This window comes from Heterodontus francisci, chromosome 14 (genome assembly GCF_036365525.1).
Source record: "Heterodontus francisci isolate sHetFra1 chromosome 14, sHetFra1.hap1, whole genome shotgun sequence".
Classification (NCBI taxonomy): Eukaryota; Metazoa; Chordata; class Chondrichthyes; order Heterodontiformes; family Heterodontidae; genus Heterodontus; species Heterodontus francisci.
In genome coordinates this window covers 69,563,810-69,583,302 of record NC_090384.1, presented here as the reverse complement: position 1 = coordinate 69,583,302, position 19,493 = coordinate 69,563,810, and the positions used below count along the sequence as shown (strand labels likewise).

The window sequence follows — 19,493 nt, the reverse complement described above, 5'->3', positions numbered from 1 at the left end:
AGAAAAGGAGGAGGAGAATACATTAAAGTCAATAGGCCAACTCAAGCAATTTTTGATGATCCATAATAACTTGCCTCTTCTAACTACGTTTATCATTTTTGTTTGAAGCAATGGGCCTGTACATGAGCCGCAACTGAGAATCTAACATTTAGGAATTGACCAATGTTGACAACTTTGAATGCACGTTTCTATTCAGCTGTTATCCCAGGGTAATACAGTGAGCTAAATATTGAGAGACAAATTATTGAAATGTAGGAACATAAGAATATAACAATGAACCGTTTCAGTCTAGAGTTCAAAACAACATACACAGAGTTCATTGCCTACACCCCTCAATCGTTTTTCTCCCCAAAAGTCAGTCCAACTCCCTGTTAAAGTTACTAATGCAATCTATCTTAATCACCCCCCCTTTGCAGTCCATTCCATTCACTTCCCTCTGTATGATGTAGTTCTGTCTGATCCATCCATTTATCATCCCTCTTCTGAGCTTCACCCCATGTCCTCTCATTGTTGTTTCTAGGCTATAGTAACCTGTTTTCAACTTGTTCAATACACTTAAGGATCTTGAATAACTCATAAAGCTTCTCTCTCAAGCCTCTGCTCTCTGTAGTCTCTCCTGAACAACTACTGGCTATTAGCAAACATGGCTTGATGGAAGGTTTGGATTTTATTTTTTATTAGCACATAAAAGTAACATTTAAAAATTGTGAAATAGGATCAAGCACAAAAGGGGCTTCCAGCTTTGTGATCTCTGCACAGACTAAGTTCTGTGTTCAAGACTGTGCCACCCAAAAGAGAAGGTAGCCCAGTTTTGAAACTGTGACATGTTCCATAATGCAAGAAGTGAGTTTATGTTTTAAAGTCTATTCATAGAGAGAAAATGAGTGGCGTTTCTAACATTTCAAAAATGGTGTAGTGTACAACTCCCTATTTTTAGAATGTATACCTTTCATTTATCTGTTTTATTTATTTTACTTGTTGGTTTATAGCCTGACCTTTGATCTGATAGAATCATAGAATAGTTCAGCACAGAAGGCCGCTCGGCCCATCAAATCTGTGCTAGCTCTTTCAAACAGCAATCTAGTTAGTCATACTCCTCCATTCTTCCCCCATTTCCCTAAAAATTTTCCCCTTCAAATACTTATCCCAGTTTCCTTTTGAAGACTACTACTGAGTCTGTATCCATCACCCTATCAGGCAGTGCATTCCAAATCCTAATCACTTGCTGCAATAGGATGTATAATTAGTTCACTTGTTGAAGAATGGAGAAGCATATGGTGACACATGATACATTCTAGTTGCTGGTTTACATTGCAAGGGTTCCCTTTTGTGCCCCTGGGTTCTTGCTATTATTTACCTAGATTTTCAATAAATTAATGTACACTCTGGATCTTAGCGGGGTGTGAGGTCTGCTTCTGGGAGTGATTAGTGAAGCTGAACCTAAGAAAATACCAAGTGTAAACGCCCAAAACATAGTACTCTCTCTCCCTTCTTCCTCCAGCCAGAAGGCTATAGAAACTTCCATGAGCATTGTCACTGCTACCTGACAACCAGCCAACAGTGGACTTGATATGAGCGTGTAAAGATACTATCTTTCACCCTTTTCCTCCGCCTTTCCACATAAGATGAAGCTCTATCCAAAAGTATGTTTTTAAAAAACTGATGAAAATGAAAGTTGAGAAAGATACAGGCAAAAGCAAAATATTGCAGATGCTGGAAATACGAAATAAAAACAGAAAATGCTGGAAAGCGCTCAGGTCAGGCAGCATCAGACAGTTACCGTTTCAGTTCTGATAAAAGGTCATTGACCTGAAAGGTTAAAAACTCTGTTTCTCTCTCCCCAGATGCAGGCTGACCTGCTGAGCGTTTTCCAGCAATTTCTGTTTTCATTAGATACAGGCAAGGGGGTCTCTATCCCTTCCTCTTTCTGTTATAAAGTGAATAGGAATTGACATAGAGAGAAAGAATTGACCTTAGCCTTACATCAACATTGACGCTGAAGAAAAGCTACAGCAGACCTGAAAGAGTTAAAGATGTATTTGTTTCCCGAATTTAATTAATTCCTAACTCTGGGATAATAGGGTTAAAGGTGTCTTACGGTAAGCTAGGGTTTTAAAATAGAAATAGGTTCAATTAGTATGCACCAACATCCCAGTCCAACAGCAAATGGTTGCAAAGTTGAATTGAACTTTAACCCAATGGGCAATGCCAGTTAATGGCCTGAACATTTTAAATTTGTTTTACTATTTTTCTATAGACTTGTTGCAGGAGCACAGTGTGAAATTTGACACCCCAAGCAGCAAAAAAAGTAAATTATCACACATGTAAGATTATTAGGTTGCTAAAAGTCACTAAACAGCATACTAATTGTTAGCTATTACAAACTAACAAATGACTTGTTATTATAAACTAACATTTAGCTTTATTAGAATCCTTCTTTGTAGTAAAGTGAAAAACTTAGGAAATAGGGCACAGTACAGACAAGATGTCAAGACAGAGGGATTCTGGGAGATTATGTCAAGTTTTAAAGTGCTTATTTTCAGCAAAAATGTTAGACCATGAGAACAGACAATGCTGCATAGTTTTGTCTCGTAGTGAGATAAGGCAACTCAGGAAAGTACAAGCACTGAGATAAGGTGGTTAACACAAATACTTTTTCGATGTATTAATTGTGCAAATGAAAAGGCTGGCAATCATCACAAAATGATTGTTGGTTGGTTAAGGAAAATATCCTTTAATACAAGACTGATCGGTATGAGGGGAGGGTTAACTGGAAGGCTGCCAGAATAAGTTGACTTGCGATCCTGCTCTTGCCACAATGGAGAACAAGAGAAACTGCAAGAGAGAGAGAGCCTGAGAAGCTTGTGGACCCAAAAAGCTGCAAAGAGACTAGTCGTGCGCTTCACCGTCCAGCAACTAATATGGGTAGCATCTGTGTTAGACTGTTAATCACTGTCTGAGTTTGTTACTAAGTTTATCTGAGAACTTAACAAACTTGTCTTTACCTTTATCTCAATAAAGTCGATTCACAACAAGCTGTGTGCTGCCAAGTCTGTTCCCACCTTAGAAGGAGGCATAAAACACCCCTATCTTATCAAAAATCTTACACACATATAAAGTCAGCTCTTGGTGAAAAACTAGCAACAGTGGAGGTCCGAAGAGATTTAGCGGTCCATCTACACAGCTCACTAAAATGCAATAGTCAGGTGGTTGCTGGTGGGGGAGTCGAGGGCAAAGGGAACATAGACATAAAATCAGTGCCAGGCCATTTAGCAGAGAAGTTAGGAAACATATCTTCATGCAAAGGATGATAGAAGTGTGGAACTCTCCCCCACAAAAAGCAGTAGATGCTAGCTCAATTAATAATTCTAAACCTGAGATTGATAGATTTTTGCAAGACGAGGGTATAAAAGGATATGGGGCGAAGGCAGGTGAATGGAGTTAAGATACATATCAGCCATGATCTCGCTGGATACTGGAACAGGCTTGAGATGCTGAATGGCCTACTCCTGGATTGGCTAACTAACAGGAAACAGAGATTCGGCATAAATGGGGCATTTTCGAGTTGGCAAACTATAACAAATGGAATGCCACAGGGATCAGTGCTGGGACCTGAACTATTTACGATCTATATTAATAACTTGCATGAAGGGAACGACTGTATTGTAGCCAAATTTTCGGATGATACAAAGATAGGTAGGAAAGCAAGTTGTGAGGAGGACACAAAGTATCTGCCAAGAGTTATGGGTAGGTTAAGTGAGTGGATAGATATTTGGCAGATGAAATATAATGTGGGAAAATTTGAAGTTGTTCATTTTGGCAGGAAGGATAGAAAAGCAGATTATTATTTACATGGCGAGAGACTGCAGAATGCTGTGGTACACAGGGATCTGGGTATCCTTGTAGATGAATCACAAAAAGTCAGCATGCAGGTACAGCAAGTAATTAGGAAGGCAAATGGAATATTGATATTTATTACAAGGGGAATGGAGCATAAATGTAGGAACTCAGGCCCCCTCCCCCAACTCTTTTTCCGGTACATTGATGACTGTATCGGTGCCGTTTCCTGCTCCCGCCCCGAACTAGAAAACTTTATCAACTTTGCTTCCAATTTCCACCCTTCTCTCACCTTTACATGGTCCATCTCTGACACTTCCCTTCCCTTCCTCGACTTCTCTGTCTCCATCTCTGGGGATAGGTTGTCTACCAATATCCATTATAAGCCCACTGACTCCCACAGCTACCTCGACTACACTTCTTCACACCCTACCTCCTGTAAGGACTCCATTCCATTCTCCCAGTTTCTCCGTCTCCGACGCATCTGCTCTGATGATGCTACCTTCCATGACGGTGCTTCTGATATGACCTTTTTCCTCAACCGAGGATTTCCCCCCACTGTGGTTGACAGGGCCCTCAACCGTGTCCGACCCATTCCCCGCACCTCTACCCTCACCCCTTCCCCTCCCTCCCAGAACCGTGACAGGGTTCCCCTTGTCCTCACTTTTCATCCCACCAGCCTCCATATCCAAAGGATCATCCTCCGCCATTTTCGCCACCTCCAGCGTGATGCCACTACCAGTCGCATCTTCCCCTCCCTTCCCCTGTCAGCATTCCGAAGGGATCGTTCCCTCCGCGACACCCTGGTCCACTCCTCCATTACCCCCACCACCTCGTCCCCGTCCCAGGGCACCTTCCCTTGCAATCGCAGGAGGTGTAATACCTGCCCATTTACCTCCTCTCTCCTCACTATCCCAGGCCCCAAACACTCCTTTCAGGTGAAGCAGCGATTTACTTGTACTTCTTTCAATGTAGTATACTGTATTCGCTGCTCACAGTGTGGTCTCCTCTACATTGGGGAGACCAAGCGCAGACTGGGTGACCGCTTTGCGGAACATCTCCGCTCAGTCTGCAAGCAGGACCCTGAGCTTCCGGTTGCTTGCCATTTCAACACTCCCCCCTGCTCTCATGCTCACATCTCTGTCCTGGGATTGCTGCAGTGTTCCAGTGAACATCAACGCAAGCTCGAGGAACAGCATCTCATCTACCGATTAGGCACACTACAGCCTGCCGGACTGAACATTGAGTTCAATAATTTCAGAGCATGACAGCCCCCCACTTTACTTTCATTTTTAGTCATTTTTAGTTATTTTTTCTTCCTTTTTTTTACATTCCTTTTTACATTTTTTACAATCTTTTTTTGCATTTATTTCATTTCATCTTAGTTTGTTCAGTTTGCTTACCCACTGTTTTTTTCAGGTTGTTTTTCTTCAGGTTTGCACTTGCTGCTGTTCAATATTCAGTATATTCACACCTAATCTGTACTAATGCTTTGTCTTTCAACACACCATTAACATATTGTTTGCCTTTGCTCCGTGACCTTTTGGTCAGCTATGTGGCCTGGTCCAATCTGCACCTTCTCCTTTGTTATCTCTTGCCCAACCCCCACCTCACTTGTTTATAATCTGTGACTTTTCTAATATTTGTCAGTTCCGAAGAAGGGTCGCTGACCCGAAACGTTAACTCTGCTTCTCTTTCCACAGATGCTGCCAGACCTGCTGAGTGATTCCAGCATTTCTTGTTTTTGTTTCAGATTTCCAGCATCCGCAGTATTTTGCTTTTATTATATAAATGTAGGAATGTCTTGCTACAACTGTACAGGGCATTGGTGAGACTGCACCTAGAGTACTGTGTACAGATTTGGTCTCCTTATTTAAGGAGGGCCATACTTGCAATGGAGTTAGTTCAAAGAAGGTTCACTAGGCTGATTCCTGGAATGAAGGGGTTGTATTATGAGGGAAGTTTGAGCAGGTTTGGCCAATACTCACTGGAGTTTAGAAGAGTGAGAGGTGATCTTATTGAAACATATAAGATTCTGAGGGGGCTTGACAGGGTAGATGCTAAGAGAATGGTTCCCCTCGTGGGGGAATCTAGAACTAGGGGGCACAGTTTCAAAATAAGGGGACTCCCTTTTAAGATAGGGATGAGGAGAAATTTCTTTTCTCAGAGGGTCGTTAATCTTTGGAATTCTCTTCCCCAGAGAGCAGTGACGACTGGGTCACTGAATATATTCAAGGCTGAGTTAGACAATTTTTGATCTACAAGGGAGTTAAGGGTGATGGGGGAGGCAGGCAGGAAATTGGAGTTAAGGCCACTATCAAATCAGCCATGATCTTATTGAATGGTGGAATCTGGCTCGAGGGGCTGAATGGCCAAATCCTGCTCCTATTTCTTATGTTATTATGTTCCTATGGTGTATAGAGGGGAAGAAGCTGATTGGTGAGTAACTGGTAAGTTACTCTACTTATTACATCAATAATAATTAGTTTATAGTTGTTTAGTAGTACAAAACTTGACAATTGCTGAAAATAGAGACATGTTGCCGAAGCTTTTCGCCTCGCACTCATCAGGATAATATACAAGAATAACCAATGTAGGGGAAAACAACAACTTATACTGCATAAGAGAGTGCTGATTGGTTGGCAAGTGAAGGGTAATGTATCCCAAAAAATCTGAGCAACAAGTAAAGCTAGCTGTTTCACACTGCTACTGTACTGTAGCAACACGTGTGGTGTTCGCCACTAACAGGATGCTGCCGTCAAGCCAAAAAGATGTTCTGCCTGTCACACAAATGAGTAATGTGATATTTGAATTTCACTGCCAGTGTGATGCTAGGTATATAGGCTGTATGTCCCAAAGACTTGTGGATCGTATCAAACATGTCCTTTCTGCTGTTTGCAACGGGCAAGGTACAGGCCATACCCCTAACCAGTCCATGCTTGAAAAACTCAAAACACAGTGTCCAACATTAGATGTGATTCCGCGATTGGACAACATTTGCTAAATAATCCGCAGTGTGCTAAGAAATATGCTGACAACGAATTTAAGATTGTCAGTCGGGCTCACAGTGTGGTGCATTTGCGCGTATTGGAAGCTACATATATTAATACACACGGCCCTGTTCTTTGCAGACTGCAAGAACATGTACTAACATTGCGCCTGTTTCAGCTAAACAAAATAAGTGACAGCCATTCGCTGGTTCATTCCTCAGGGCAATGCCTTGACCAATGAAAGTCAGGCTGTCTGGTTTAAATTTCAAACATAGCTTGGCAGTTAACTGTCAGAAACAGTAAACTGGTGCATTCTCTATGGCAATGCCTCTACCAATCAGAGTTCACTTGCCAACAAATTAGCACTCTCTTCTCATGCAGTATAAGTTGTGGTTTTCCCTTACATTGGTTATTCTTGCGTGTCTCACGGATGCACCACAGTGACTCTAGCCGCCAGTCAAGTTCCAAAACACGGAGCTCAAGCTTCTGCAGCTGGTGACACTCTGCAGATGCATTTGTCAAGGACTTACTGTGCGTCCACGAGTTCCCACATATCACAGGAGGCACATTCCACTCCTGATGAGTGCAAGACGAAAATCTGGCTCTTTTTTCAGCAATTCTCAAATAATTAGTTTGTAAAGATAAGGTATGGCAGGGCAGCTTGGCCGAGTGGAATGTGCCTCCTGTGATATGTGGGAACTCGTGGACGCACAGTAAGTCCTTGACAAATGCATCTGCAGAGTGTCACCAGCTGCAGAAGCTTGAGCTCCGTGTTTTGGAACTTGACTGGCGGCTAGAGTCACTGTGGTGCATCCGTGAGACACAGAACTACTTGGACTGTTAGGGAGGTGGTCACACTGCAGGTTAAGAGTGTGCAAGCAGAGAGGGAATGGGTGACTGCCAGGCAATCTAGAGAACCAGGCACATAGTGCAGGAGTCCTGAGTCAATCTTGCTTGCCAACCAGTTTTCCATTTTGGACACTGGTGAGGGCGATGGTTCCTCAGAGGAGTGCAGTAAAAAGCAAGCCCATGGCACTACGGCTGGCTCAGCTGCACAGGAGGGGAGGAAGATGAGTGGAAGTGCAATAGTGATAGGGGATTTGTTAGTTAGAGGAACAGACAGGTGTTTCTGCAGCCGCGACGTTATACCAGGATGGTGTGTTGCACCCCTGGTCCCAGGGTCAAGGATGTCTCAGAGCGGCTGCAGGACATTCTTCTGGGGGAGGGTGAACAGTCAGAGGTCATGGTCCACATTGGCACCAATGACATAGGTAAGAAGAGGGATGAGGTCCTGAAAGCTGAGTTTAGGGAGTTAGGCAAGAAATTAAAAAGCAGGACCTCAAAAGCAGTAATCTCAGGAATACTCCCAGTGCCAAGTGCTAGTGAGCATAGAAATAGGAGGATTGAGCAATTGAACATGTGGCTGGAGAATTAGTGCAGGAGGGAGGGCATCATATTTCTGAGGCAGTGGGACTGTTCTGGACTGGGTGGGACCTATACAAAATGGATGGGTTGCATCTTAGCAGGACGGAGACTAACATCCTTGCAGGAGGTTTGCTAGTGCTGTTGGGGAGGGTTGGGAACATAAGAGGGAGCTCAGATTGGAGAGAAGCAAAACTGGTAACAGGAAGTAGAAAAATAGTAAGCGAAATTAGAAGGCAGACAAGACAAAGGCAAACATAAAATAGGATCGGAATGAGGAATAATGTTCAGACAAAGCCAAGGGCACTCTATCTGAATGCATGCAACATTCGCAACAAGGTAGATGATTTGAAGGCATAAATAAGGGTAAATGTGTATGATATGTTGCCACTACGGAGACATGGTTACAGGATGACCACGACTGGGAAGGGATTATTCAAGGATATTTGTATTTAGGAAGGATAGGTGGAGGGAAAAAGGAGGTGGGGTAGCGCTATGAATAAGGGTCGAGATCAGTACATTAGTGAGAAAGGATCTTGGATCGAAGGAGCACGATGTAAAATCAGTTTGGGTGGAGCTAAGAAGGGGCAGCAGACATTGGTGGGAGTTGTTACAACTCACCAAACTGTAGTGGGAATGTTGGGCACGGTATAAATCCGGAAATTAGAGCTGCATGTAGCATGGGCAGTAAAGTAATAATGGGTGACTTCAATTTACATATAGATTGGGTAAACCTAATTAGCACTAATGCTGTGGAGGATGAATTCCTGGGGTGTGTACGAGATGGGTTTCTGGAGCAGTATGTTGAAGAACCAACTAGGTTCGGGCTATTTTAGATTTAGCATTATGTAATGAGAAAAGGCTAATTAATAATCTTGCTGTAAAGGAGCCACTAGGAAATAGTGACCACAATATGATAGAATTCTACATTAAGTTTAAAAGAGATATAGTTCATTCTGAAACTATGGTCTTAAATCTGAACAAAAGAAAATATGAAGGTATGAGGGGCAAGTTGGTTATGGTGGATTGTGAAAGTGCATTAGCAGATTTGATGGTAGACAGGCAATGGCTAGTATTTAAAGAAGTATTACATGGTTTACAACAAATATACATTCCTCTAAGACACAAAACCCCTTCAGAAAAGGTGAATCAACCGTGGCTAACAAAGGAAGTGGTTTAGAAGGTGGTCAGAAAAACTGGTAAGCCTGAGAATTTGGAGCAATTTAGAGTCCAACAAAGTCCAAGAAGCTGATAAAGAAAGGGAAAAGAGATTATGAATGCAAGCTAGCTAGAAACATAAAGGTGGACTGTAAAAGCTTCTTTAGGTATGTGAAAAGGAAAAGATTAGCAAGGACGAATGTGGGCCCATTGCAGGCGGAGACAGGAGAGTTTGTGGTGGAGAATGAGGAAATGATGGAGAGACTAAACAATTACTTTGAGTCTGTATTCATGGAGGAACACACAGAAAATCTCCCAGAATACTAGGGAACCAAGGGACTTGTAAAAATGAGGAACTGAAAGAAATTAGTATCAATAAAGAGATAGCAGTCAAAAAATTAATTGGATTGAAAGTTGATAAATCCCCTGGACCAGATGAGCTACAACCCAGAATATTGAAGGAGGTGGCTATAGAGATAGTGGATGCATTGGGGTTATCTTTCAAAATTGTATAGATTCTGGAAGGGTTGCTTCAGACTGAAAAGTAGCAAATGTAACCCCACTATTTAAGAAGGGATGGAGAAAGAAAACGGAGAACGACAGACCTGTTAGTTTGACATCAGTAGTAGGGAATTTGTTAGAATCTACTATAAACGAGGAGATAACTGGACACTTGGAAAATAATATGATTGGGCAGCGTCAACATGTATTTATGAAAGGGAAATCATGTTTGACAAACCTATTGAAGTTTCTTGAGGATATTACCTGTAGCATAGATAAAGGAGAACCAGTGGATGTGGTGTATTTGGATTTTCAGAAGGCTTTTGAAAAAGTCCCACAAAACAAAATTAGAGCACATGGGATTGGGGATAATACACTGCTATGGATTGAGAACTGGTTAACAGACAGAAAGCAGAGATAGGAATAAATGGGTAATTTTCAGGATGGCAAGCTGTTACTAGTGGGGTACTGCAAGGATCAGTGCTTGGGCCACCGCTGTTCACAATCTATATAAAGGATTTGGATGTGGGGAGCAAATGTAATATTTCCAAATTTACTGATGATACAAAACTAGGTGGGAATGTAAGTTGTGAGGAGGATGCAAGGAGGCTTCAATGGGATTTAGACAGGCTAATTGAACGGGCAAGAACCTGGCAGATGGAATATAATGTAAATAAGCATGAAGTGATCCACTTTGGTAGAAAAAACAGAAAGGCAGAGTATTTCTTAAATGGTGAGAGGTTGGGAAGTGTTGATGTCCAAAGGGACCTGGGTGTCCTCGTTCATGAGTCACTAAAAGCTAGTATGGGGGTGCAGCAAGCAATTAGGAAGGCAAATGGTATGTTGGCCTTCATTGCAAGGGAATTTGAGTACAGGAGTAAAGAAGTCTTGCTGCAATTGTATAGCGCCTTGGTGAGACTGTACCTGGAGTAGTGTGTACAGTTTTGGTCTCCTTATCTAAGGAAGGATATACTTGCCATAGAGGGAGTGCAACGAAGGTTCACCAGACTAATCCCTGAGATGGCGGGATTGTTTTATGGGGAGAGATTGAGGGAACTGGGCCTGTATTCTCCAGAGTTTCGAAGAATGAGAGGTGATCTCATTGAAACTTACAGAAATTCTTCCAGGGTGTGACAGTGGAGAGGATGGTTCCTCTGGCTGGTGAGTCTAGAACCAGGGGACACAGCCTCAGAATAAGGGGCAGATCATTTAAGACTGAGATAAGAAGGAATTTCTTTACTCAAAAGGTGGTGAATCTGTGGAATTCTCTACCCCAGAGGGCTGTAGGAGCTCAATCATTGAGCATGTTCAAGACAGAAATCAATAGGTTTCTGGATACTAATAACATCAAGGGATATGGTGATAATATGGAAAAATGGGGAAGAGGTAGATGATCAGCCATGATCTGTTTGAATGGCAGAGCAGGCTTGACGGGCCAAATGGCCTACTCCTATTTCCTATGATCCTATAATTGAGATCATAGAGCATGATCATCTTTCCTCTGCAATTATTGGGTTACAGAAGGGTTCTAGCCTGCACTTCTTTTCCTGCTTTTATGCTAAACATCCGCCACTAGCTCCTGATGCATGATCTCACATGGTTGGTGGCACGAGAAACTTTAGCAGGCCTGATTTTTTTAAACAAAACTGGAAAATAATCGCCAGGCCACGCACATCTGTCGAGAGAATAGGCATTTCAGCATTTGAGGTGTGGACCCTTCATCAGAATAGCTCCTGAAACATTAACTTGTCTGTTCTCTCCACAGACACTGCCTGACCTGCTGAGTGCTTCAGATTTTCAAAATTTGCACTATTTTGCTTTTTATCCATTTTTTGTTTTTGTGTTGGGACAGCTGCTCTTTTTTGATATATATTAGGACTTAGGTACACAGACATAATTTCAAAGCTTGTAGATGATACGAAACCTGCAAATAAAGTCAACAGGAGGATAATAACAGACTTCCCGAGGACATAGACAGACTGGTGAATTTTGTTTGATAACACTCCTGTGAAACACCTTGGGATGTTATATTACAATTAAGGCTCTATATAAATGCTAGTACTTGTTGGTGGTGAAATAGGCAGACACGGTGCACATTAAATTTAATGTAGAGAAGTGTGAAGTGATTCATTTTGGTTGGAAGAATGAGGAAAGGCAATGGTACAATTTTAAAGAGATGTAGGAACAGAGTTTCTTGGGGATGTACACACACATATCTTTGAAGGCGGCAAGACAAGTTGAGAAGGCTGTTGAAAAGGCATACAGGATCCATGGCTTTATAAATAGTGGCCTAGCATAATAAAGCAAGGAAGTTACACTAAACCTTTACAAAACAAAGGTTAGGCCTCAGCTGGAGTACTGTGTTCAATTCTGGACATCACACTTTAGAAAGTGTGTCAAGGTCTTAAGAGAGGGTACAGAGTAGATTTACTGAAATGGTACCAGGGATGAAAGACTTCAGTTATGTGGAGAGACTAAAGAAACTGGGATTGTTTTCCTAGAGCAGAGAAGGCTAAAGGAAGTAAAAACAAGAAATGCTGGAAATACTCAGCAGGTCTGGCAGCATCTGTGGAGAGAGAAGCAGAGTTAACGTTTCAGGTCAGTGACCTTTCATCAGAACTCATCAGAAGGCTAAAGGAAGATTTGATAGAGGTGTTTAAAATCTTGAAGGGTTTTGATAGAACAAATAAGCAGAAACTGTTTCCAGTGGCTGACAGGTCAGTGACCAGAGGACACAGATTTAAGTTAATTCACAAAAGAACCAGAGGCAACATGAGGAAAAAACATTATGCAGCAAGTTATGATGATCCACTGCCTGAAAGGATGGTGGAAGCAGATTCAATAACTTTCAAAAGGGAACTAAATTCATACTTGATGTGGAAAAAGGCTATGGAAAAGAACAGGGGAGTAGGACTAATTGGATAGCTTTTTCAAAGAGTTGGCAGTGGCATGATGGGCCTAGTGGCCTCTTTCTGTGCTCGATCATGCTATGATTCCATGATTCTATGGCAGTCGGGAAGTATAGGTTTTGGCTTTAGTGAATCTGGCAGGTTTATAACTCCAACACAGCACAGCTCATCACAAAAGCATTATTTTGATTGCAAACTGATAAATATTTAGCACAGACGAAAGCACCATTAGGCATGGCAATTAGAAATTACCTGTGAAGCGCATGAAATATGGATTTCTGAACTAAACAGGATGCAATGATTCTGTCCAAACTATCTCACTGCATGCTGTTGTCAGCAGTTTGCAGCTGATGGAACGTTTGCAGGGAATGACACATTATGCAAACACCTTTGAAATATGTATTAATGAGTTATATAGTAACAGCTTTGCAAGAAAGTGAAAGAAAATAAATGATTTTTGTTTATTTGGAAATGTTGCTCTCTTAATAATGCTGTGTTAAGTTAGCATTTATTTTAGATGCGGGACCACGGTCTGGGTGAAAAGGTGTATGTTTACGGCATTAATCCAGCAAAATAGTCAGTTTGTTAAGTCTCAATATTGAATTGCCTGACAAAACTCATTTTTTAAACTCCTATATGAAGAGTGACTATTTAAGTGAGGAATTCTTTCTCAGCATCTTCTGGAGAGAGTAGAGGGAAAGTTGGGGGTGGGGTGGGGGGGAAGGAATTTACAATTTCTACCAAAACACATTTAATATTGTAAGTATAAAAGTAGGGATTAGCCTGGTAGTGGGAGGCCAAAATATCACGTAACAAAATCCTTGTTCTGGATACATAGTGGCATGGTGCAGTGTTTGTTTGGATAATAAAACAGAATTAAATGATCTAAAGTAGGGCAGATTGGCAGAAATGCTAATCTAACCCCTAATTTGTAACAGGCTTATTTTTTCAACTGATAAGCTTTAAACTCATCTTTTTCTTGCCAATGTCTTGGAAATCATTCCCACAACAGCCATTGGTCTTTGAAGAGGGTTGCATTAGCTGCAGGGCAGGTCTCTAGGAACAGAGGAATTGCGAGACAAGAAAAGACTGAGGTCCGGCTATCCTCCTGGTAGTCACATGAGAAAAAGGAAAGACTTGCATTTATATAGAGCCTTTCATGACCTCAGGCTGTCCCAAAGCGTTTATAGCCAATGAAGTACTTTTGAGGTGTGGGCATTGTTGTAAGGTAGGAAACATGCAGCCAGTTTGCACACAGCAAGATCCCACAAGCAGCAATCTGACCAGCTAATCTGTTTTTCCTGATGTTGTTTGAGAGATAAATATTGGCCAGAAGATCAGGATAACTCCCCATAAAAATAGTGCCATGGAATCTTTTATGCCCACCTGAAAGAACAGACAGAGACCTGGTTTTATGTCTCATCTGAAAGAGAGTACTTCAGACTGTGCAGCACTCTCGGAATACTCCTATGGAGTGTCAACCTAGATTTTTGTGCTCAAGCCTCTCAAGTGGGACTTGAACCCACAACTTTCTGTCTCAGAGGTGAGAGTACTACCAACTGAGCCATGGCTGACAAACAATACAATGCTAGTGGAGTTGTTTGCTTATTCTGGAAAGAGAGGCAGACTATGGAGGCCCAGCCTTTCAAGGAAAAATGCTTTCTGCCTTACCATCCGAAAATCAAAGCATTGTCTATCAATAGCCAACCTAGTTGTCAATCATGAAACATTGCATACATTGCAGTAAATGCTGGGAGCGGAAGCCTGCCAGCTTGAATCTCTTCAGCCAACTGTGATGGATTTGGGACTCAAAAGCTTAGCTTTCTCACAAAAGCAACTGACAGAAAATATTACAGCACTTAAAACACAAAAATTGCTAATGAAGGGAAGGCAGGTTGCAAATGAGTCCTGGATCCCGAGTTGCACTGATGTCCAGTATACTCAATAATGGACTCTATCTCACCCAAAACTGGACAAACACATGTTGGAAATAGTTGCCATGTATAAGCAGTGAAACACCATACCCTGGCCACATGTTTGCACTTGTGAGCAACAGGCGGTTACTTACTCTGGGGAAGACTCTGGAGTTAGGCTTGACATCTCCTCTGGCGTAGGTACTGCATGAAAAGAAAAGAAAAACATATTAATTAAATCAAACATGGAACCACTGGCATCTTAGAGGCTTTTAGAACTTGACATGAAAGCATTACAAAAATTATTACATTTCATGAGCAGTTTAATAACTCAGATGCTCTGATTCTTGCTATTGATATGTTTTGTTCTTGATATGTCAACAATCAGATACAGAGAAATGTAAGGAGAATAACCAAAGTTAATTTTACCAAGATATATGCACCCCCCCCCCACCCCCTCCCTCTACCCCTCCCCCTTGCATCCCCTCCTCCCACCGGCACCATCCTACACCTGTGTAGGGGCCCCAACAACCCCACTGCCTTGTGGGCGTCTCGGGAGAGACCAAGGCTAAGGGAGTAAACCCTAACAGAAAATCCGGAGCGGAACCCCGTAGGCGGTCATGTGTCACCTTTGGCATGTTTCCGGCAGTTCCTGCAGCCATACTGGTGCCAAACGTCGTGTCCTGCACTCCTTTGGACCCCACCAGAAAGGCCGAGAGGGGGGTTTTGACGACTGGGCAACTCTCAACCTCCATAAATTTGCCCAGGCATGCGCCATGGAGAGGTCACTCCATAGTTGCCTCACAGCGACTAAAACAACACGGAAGGCAGCAGTTACGGGTTATAAGTCCAGATAAATTGGCGTAGAAACTGGGCGCCACGGGTTGCCTTTGTCGGTGGGAGAGGTCATTGCACCTCACTGGACAGCTACCGCCCGCCTCAAACCGGGCAGCCCCCGGTCAATAAGGTTCTGTCCCGCCACAGTCTGCCTGCTTCAATGGGTGCTTGGAGCTCAGGGTCATTGCCCGAAAGGTGGACTGATACACCGCACCAAACAACATGAAAAAAGGAAAGAAGGTACCAGCCCTTCGCTTTGCAAGCTGGAACGTCAGAACTATGTGTCCTGGCCTGTCGGAAGACCTTACACAAATCAACGATTCTCGGAAGACCGCCATCATTAACAACGAGCTCAGTAGATTCAATGTGGACATTGCAGCACTTCAGGAGACTCGCCTCCCCGCGAGTGGCTCTCTAGCAGAGCAAGACTACACCTTCTTCTGGCAGGGCAGGGATCCTGAAGAACCAAGACAGCATGGAGTGGGCTTCGCCATCAGAAACTCCTTGCTCAGCATGATAGAGCCTCCCTCAAATGGCTCGGAACGCATACTGTCCATCCGACTGCTCACCACCTCTGGTCCAGTACACCTACTCAGCATCTATGCTCCAACACTCTGTTCCGCACCTGAAGCTAAAGACCAGTTCTATGAACAACTCCATAACATCATTAGCAGCATCCCCAACACCGAACACCTATTCCTGCTGGGGGACTTTAATGCCAGGGTTGGGGCTGACCATGACTCATGGCCCTCCTGCCTTGGGCGCTATGGCGTTGGAAGGATGAATGAGAACGGGCAGAGACTGCTTGAGTTGTGTACCTATCATAACCTCTGCATCACCAACTCGTTCTTTCACACTAAACCCTGTCACCAGGTTTCATGGAGGCACCCAAGATCACGTCGTTGGCACCAGCTAGACCTCATTGTCACAAGGCGAGCCGCCTTAAACAGTGTTCAAATCACACGCAGCTTCCACAGTGCGGACTGCGACACCGACCACTCCCTGGTGTGCAGCAAGGTTAGACTCAGACCAAAGAAGTTGCATCATTCCAAGCAGAAGGGCCACCCGCGCATCAACACGAGCAGAATTTCTCACCCACAGCTGTTACAAAAATTTCTAAATTCACTTGTAACAGCCCTTCAAAACACTCCCACAGGGGATGCTGAGACCAAGTGGGCCCACATCAGAGACGCCATCTATGAGTCAGCTTTGACCACCTACGGCAAAAGTGCGAAGAGAAATGCAGACTGGTTTCAATCTCATAATGAAGAGCTGGAACCTGTCATAGCCGCTAAGCGCATTGCACTTTTGAACTACAAGAAAGCCCCCAGCGATTTAACATCCGCAGCACTTAAAGCAGCCAGAAGTACTGCACAAAGAACAGCTAGGCGTTGCGCAAACGACTACTGGCAACACCTATGCAGTCATATTCAGCTGGCCTCAGACACCGGAAACATCAGAGGAATGTATGATGGCATGAAGAGAGCTCTTGGGCCAACCATCAAGAAGATCACCCCCCTCAAATCTAAATCGGGGGACATAATCACTGACCAACGCAAACAGATGGACCGCTGGGTTGAGCACTACCTAGAACTGTACTCCAGGGAGAATGCTGTCACTGAGACTGCCCTCAATGCAGCCCAGCCTCTACCAGTCATGGATGAGCTGGACATACAGCCAACCAAATCGGAACTCAGTGATGCCATTGATTCCCTAGCCAGCGGAAAAGCCCCTGGGAAGGACAGCATTACCCCTGAAATAATCAAGAGTGCCAAGCCTGCTATACTCTCAGCACTACATGAACTGCTATGCCTGTGCTGGGACGAGGGAGCAGTACCCCAGGACATGCGCGATGCCAACATCATCACCCTCTATAAAAACAAAGGTGACCGCGGTGACTGCAACAACTACCGTGGAATCTCCCTGCTCAGCATAGTGGGGAAAGTCTTTGCTCGAGTCGCTCTGAACAGGCTCCAGAAGCTGGCCGAGCGCGTCTACCCTGAGGCACAGTGTGGCTTTCGTGCAGAGAGATCGACTATTGACATGCTGTTCTCCCTTCGTCAGATACAGGAGAAATGCCGTGAACAACAGATGCCCCTCTACATTGCTTTCATTGATCTCACCAAAGCCTTTGACCTCGTCAGCAGACGTGGTCTCTTCAGACTACTAGAAAAGATCGGATGTCCACCAAAGCTACTAAGTATCATCACCTCATTCCATGACAATATGAAAGGCACAATTCAACATGGTGGCTCCTCATCAGAGCCCTTTCCTATCCTGAGTGGTGTGAAACAGGGCTGTGTTCTCGCACCCACACTTTTTGGGATTTTCTTCTCCCTGCTGCTTTCACATGCGTTCAAATCCTCTGAAGAAGGAATTTTCCTCCACACAAGATCAGGGGGCAGGTTGTTCAACCTTGCCCGTCTAAGAGCGAAGTCCAAAGTACGGAAAGTCCTCATCAGAGAACTCCTCTTTGCTGACGATGCTGCTTTAACATCTCACACTGAAGAATGCCTGCAGAGTCTCATCGACAGGTTTGCGTCTGCCTGCAATGAATTTGGCCTAACCATCAGCCTCAAGAAAACGAACATCATGGGGCAGGATGTCAGAAATGCTCCATCCATCAATATTGGCGACCACGCTCTGGAAGTGGTTCAAGAGTTCACCTACCTAGGCTCAACTATCACCAGTAACCTGTCTCTAGATGCAGAAATCAACAAGCGCATGGGTAAGGCTTCCACTGCTATGTTCAGACTGGCCAAGAGAGTGTGGGAAAATGGCGCACTGACACGGAGCACAAAAGTCCGAGTGTATCAGGCCTGTGTCCCCAGTACCTTGCTCTACGGCAGCGAGGCCTGGACAACGTATGCCAGCCAAGAGCGACGTCTCAATTCATTCCATCTTCGCTGCCTTCGGAGAATACTTGGCATCAGGTGGCAGGACTATATCTCCAACACAGAAGTCCTTAAAGCGGCCAACATCCCCAGCTTATACACACTACTGAGTCAGCGGCGCTTGAGATGGCTTGGCCATGTGAGCCGCATGGAAGATGGCAGGATCCCCAAAGACACATTGTACAGCGAGCTCGCCACTGGTATCAGACCCACCGGCCGTCCATGTCTCCGTTATAAAGACGTCTGCAAACGCGACATGAAATCGTGTGACATTGATCACAAGTCGTGGGAGTCAGTTGCCAGCATTCGCCAGAGCTGGCGGGCAGCCATAAAGACAGGGCTAAATTGTGGCGAGTCGAAGAGACTTAGTAGTTGGCAGGAAAAAAGACAGAGGCGCAAGGGGAGAGCCAACTGTGCAACAGCCCCAACAAACAAATTTCTCTGCAGCACCTGTGGAAGAGCCTGTCACTCCAGAATTGGCCTTTATAGCCACTCCAGGCGCTGCTTCACAAACCACTGACCACCTCCAGGCGCGTATCCATTGTCTCTCGAGATAGGGAGGCCCAAAAGAATATGTATTTTCTCGACTTTTGTGCCTGAAAGGATAAAGTTTTAATATGTGTGAATCTGAACACAATGGATTTGACTAATTTGCTCATTTTGGATCCATTTGGACTTCAGGTGATGGCTACCCCTGTCCTCGATAGATGCAGTGAAAGTTATTACCTGAAAATGTCCATCCAACTAAATCAAGCAAATGCAGACTCTGAAAGATGGATCGTAGTATCAGCATCTGTCATGAAGATTCAGCATTTGTCATGAATTGGGGTGCGAGTAGCAGCAATCCAGAATATAGGCTCCTTATGCCACCATCATGATAAGCCAAAAAGGGGGGCATTTCTACCAGAAGTGGGAGGTGAGGGGTAGAAGCTCCAAAGCATTTTTCCAACTTCTTTTGGGCCTCCTTATCTCGAGAGACAATGGATACGCGCCTGGAGGTGGTCAGTGGTTTGTGAAGCAGCGCCTGGAGTG

General features: G+C 43.9%; 1 protein-coding gene across 4 annotated transcripts in view; it reads right to left on the bottom strand.

Annotated features, from left to right (window-relative positions):
• The window catches only part of LOC137377319 (serine/threonine-protein kinase BRSK2), a 636,447-nt gene that overhangs the window by 78,802 nt on the left and 538,152 nt on the right, over window positions 1–19,493 (bottom strand). For all 4 annotated transcript variants that reach the window (XM_068046888.1, XM_068046887.1, XM_068046889.1 and 1 more), the window contains exon 15: window positions 14,886–14,934. In XM_068046888.1, the coding sequence (XP_067902989.1) occupies window positions 14,886–14,934 (49 nt within the window). The remainder of the gene's footprint in view (window positions 1–14,885; window positions 14,935–19,493) is intronic.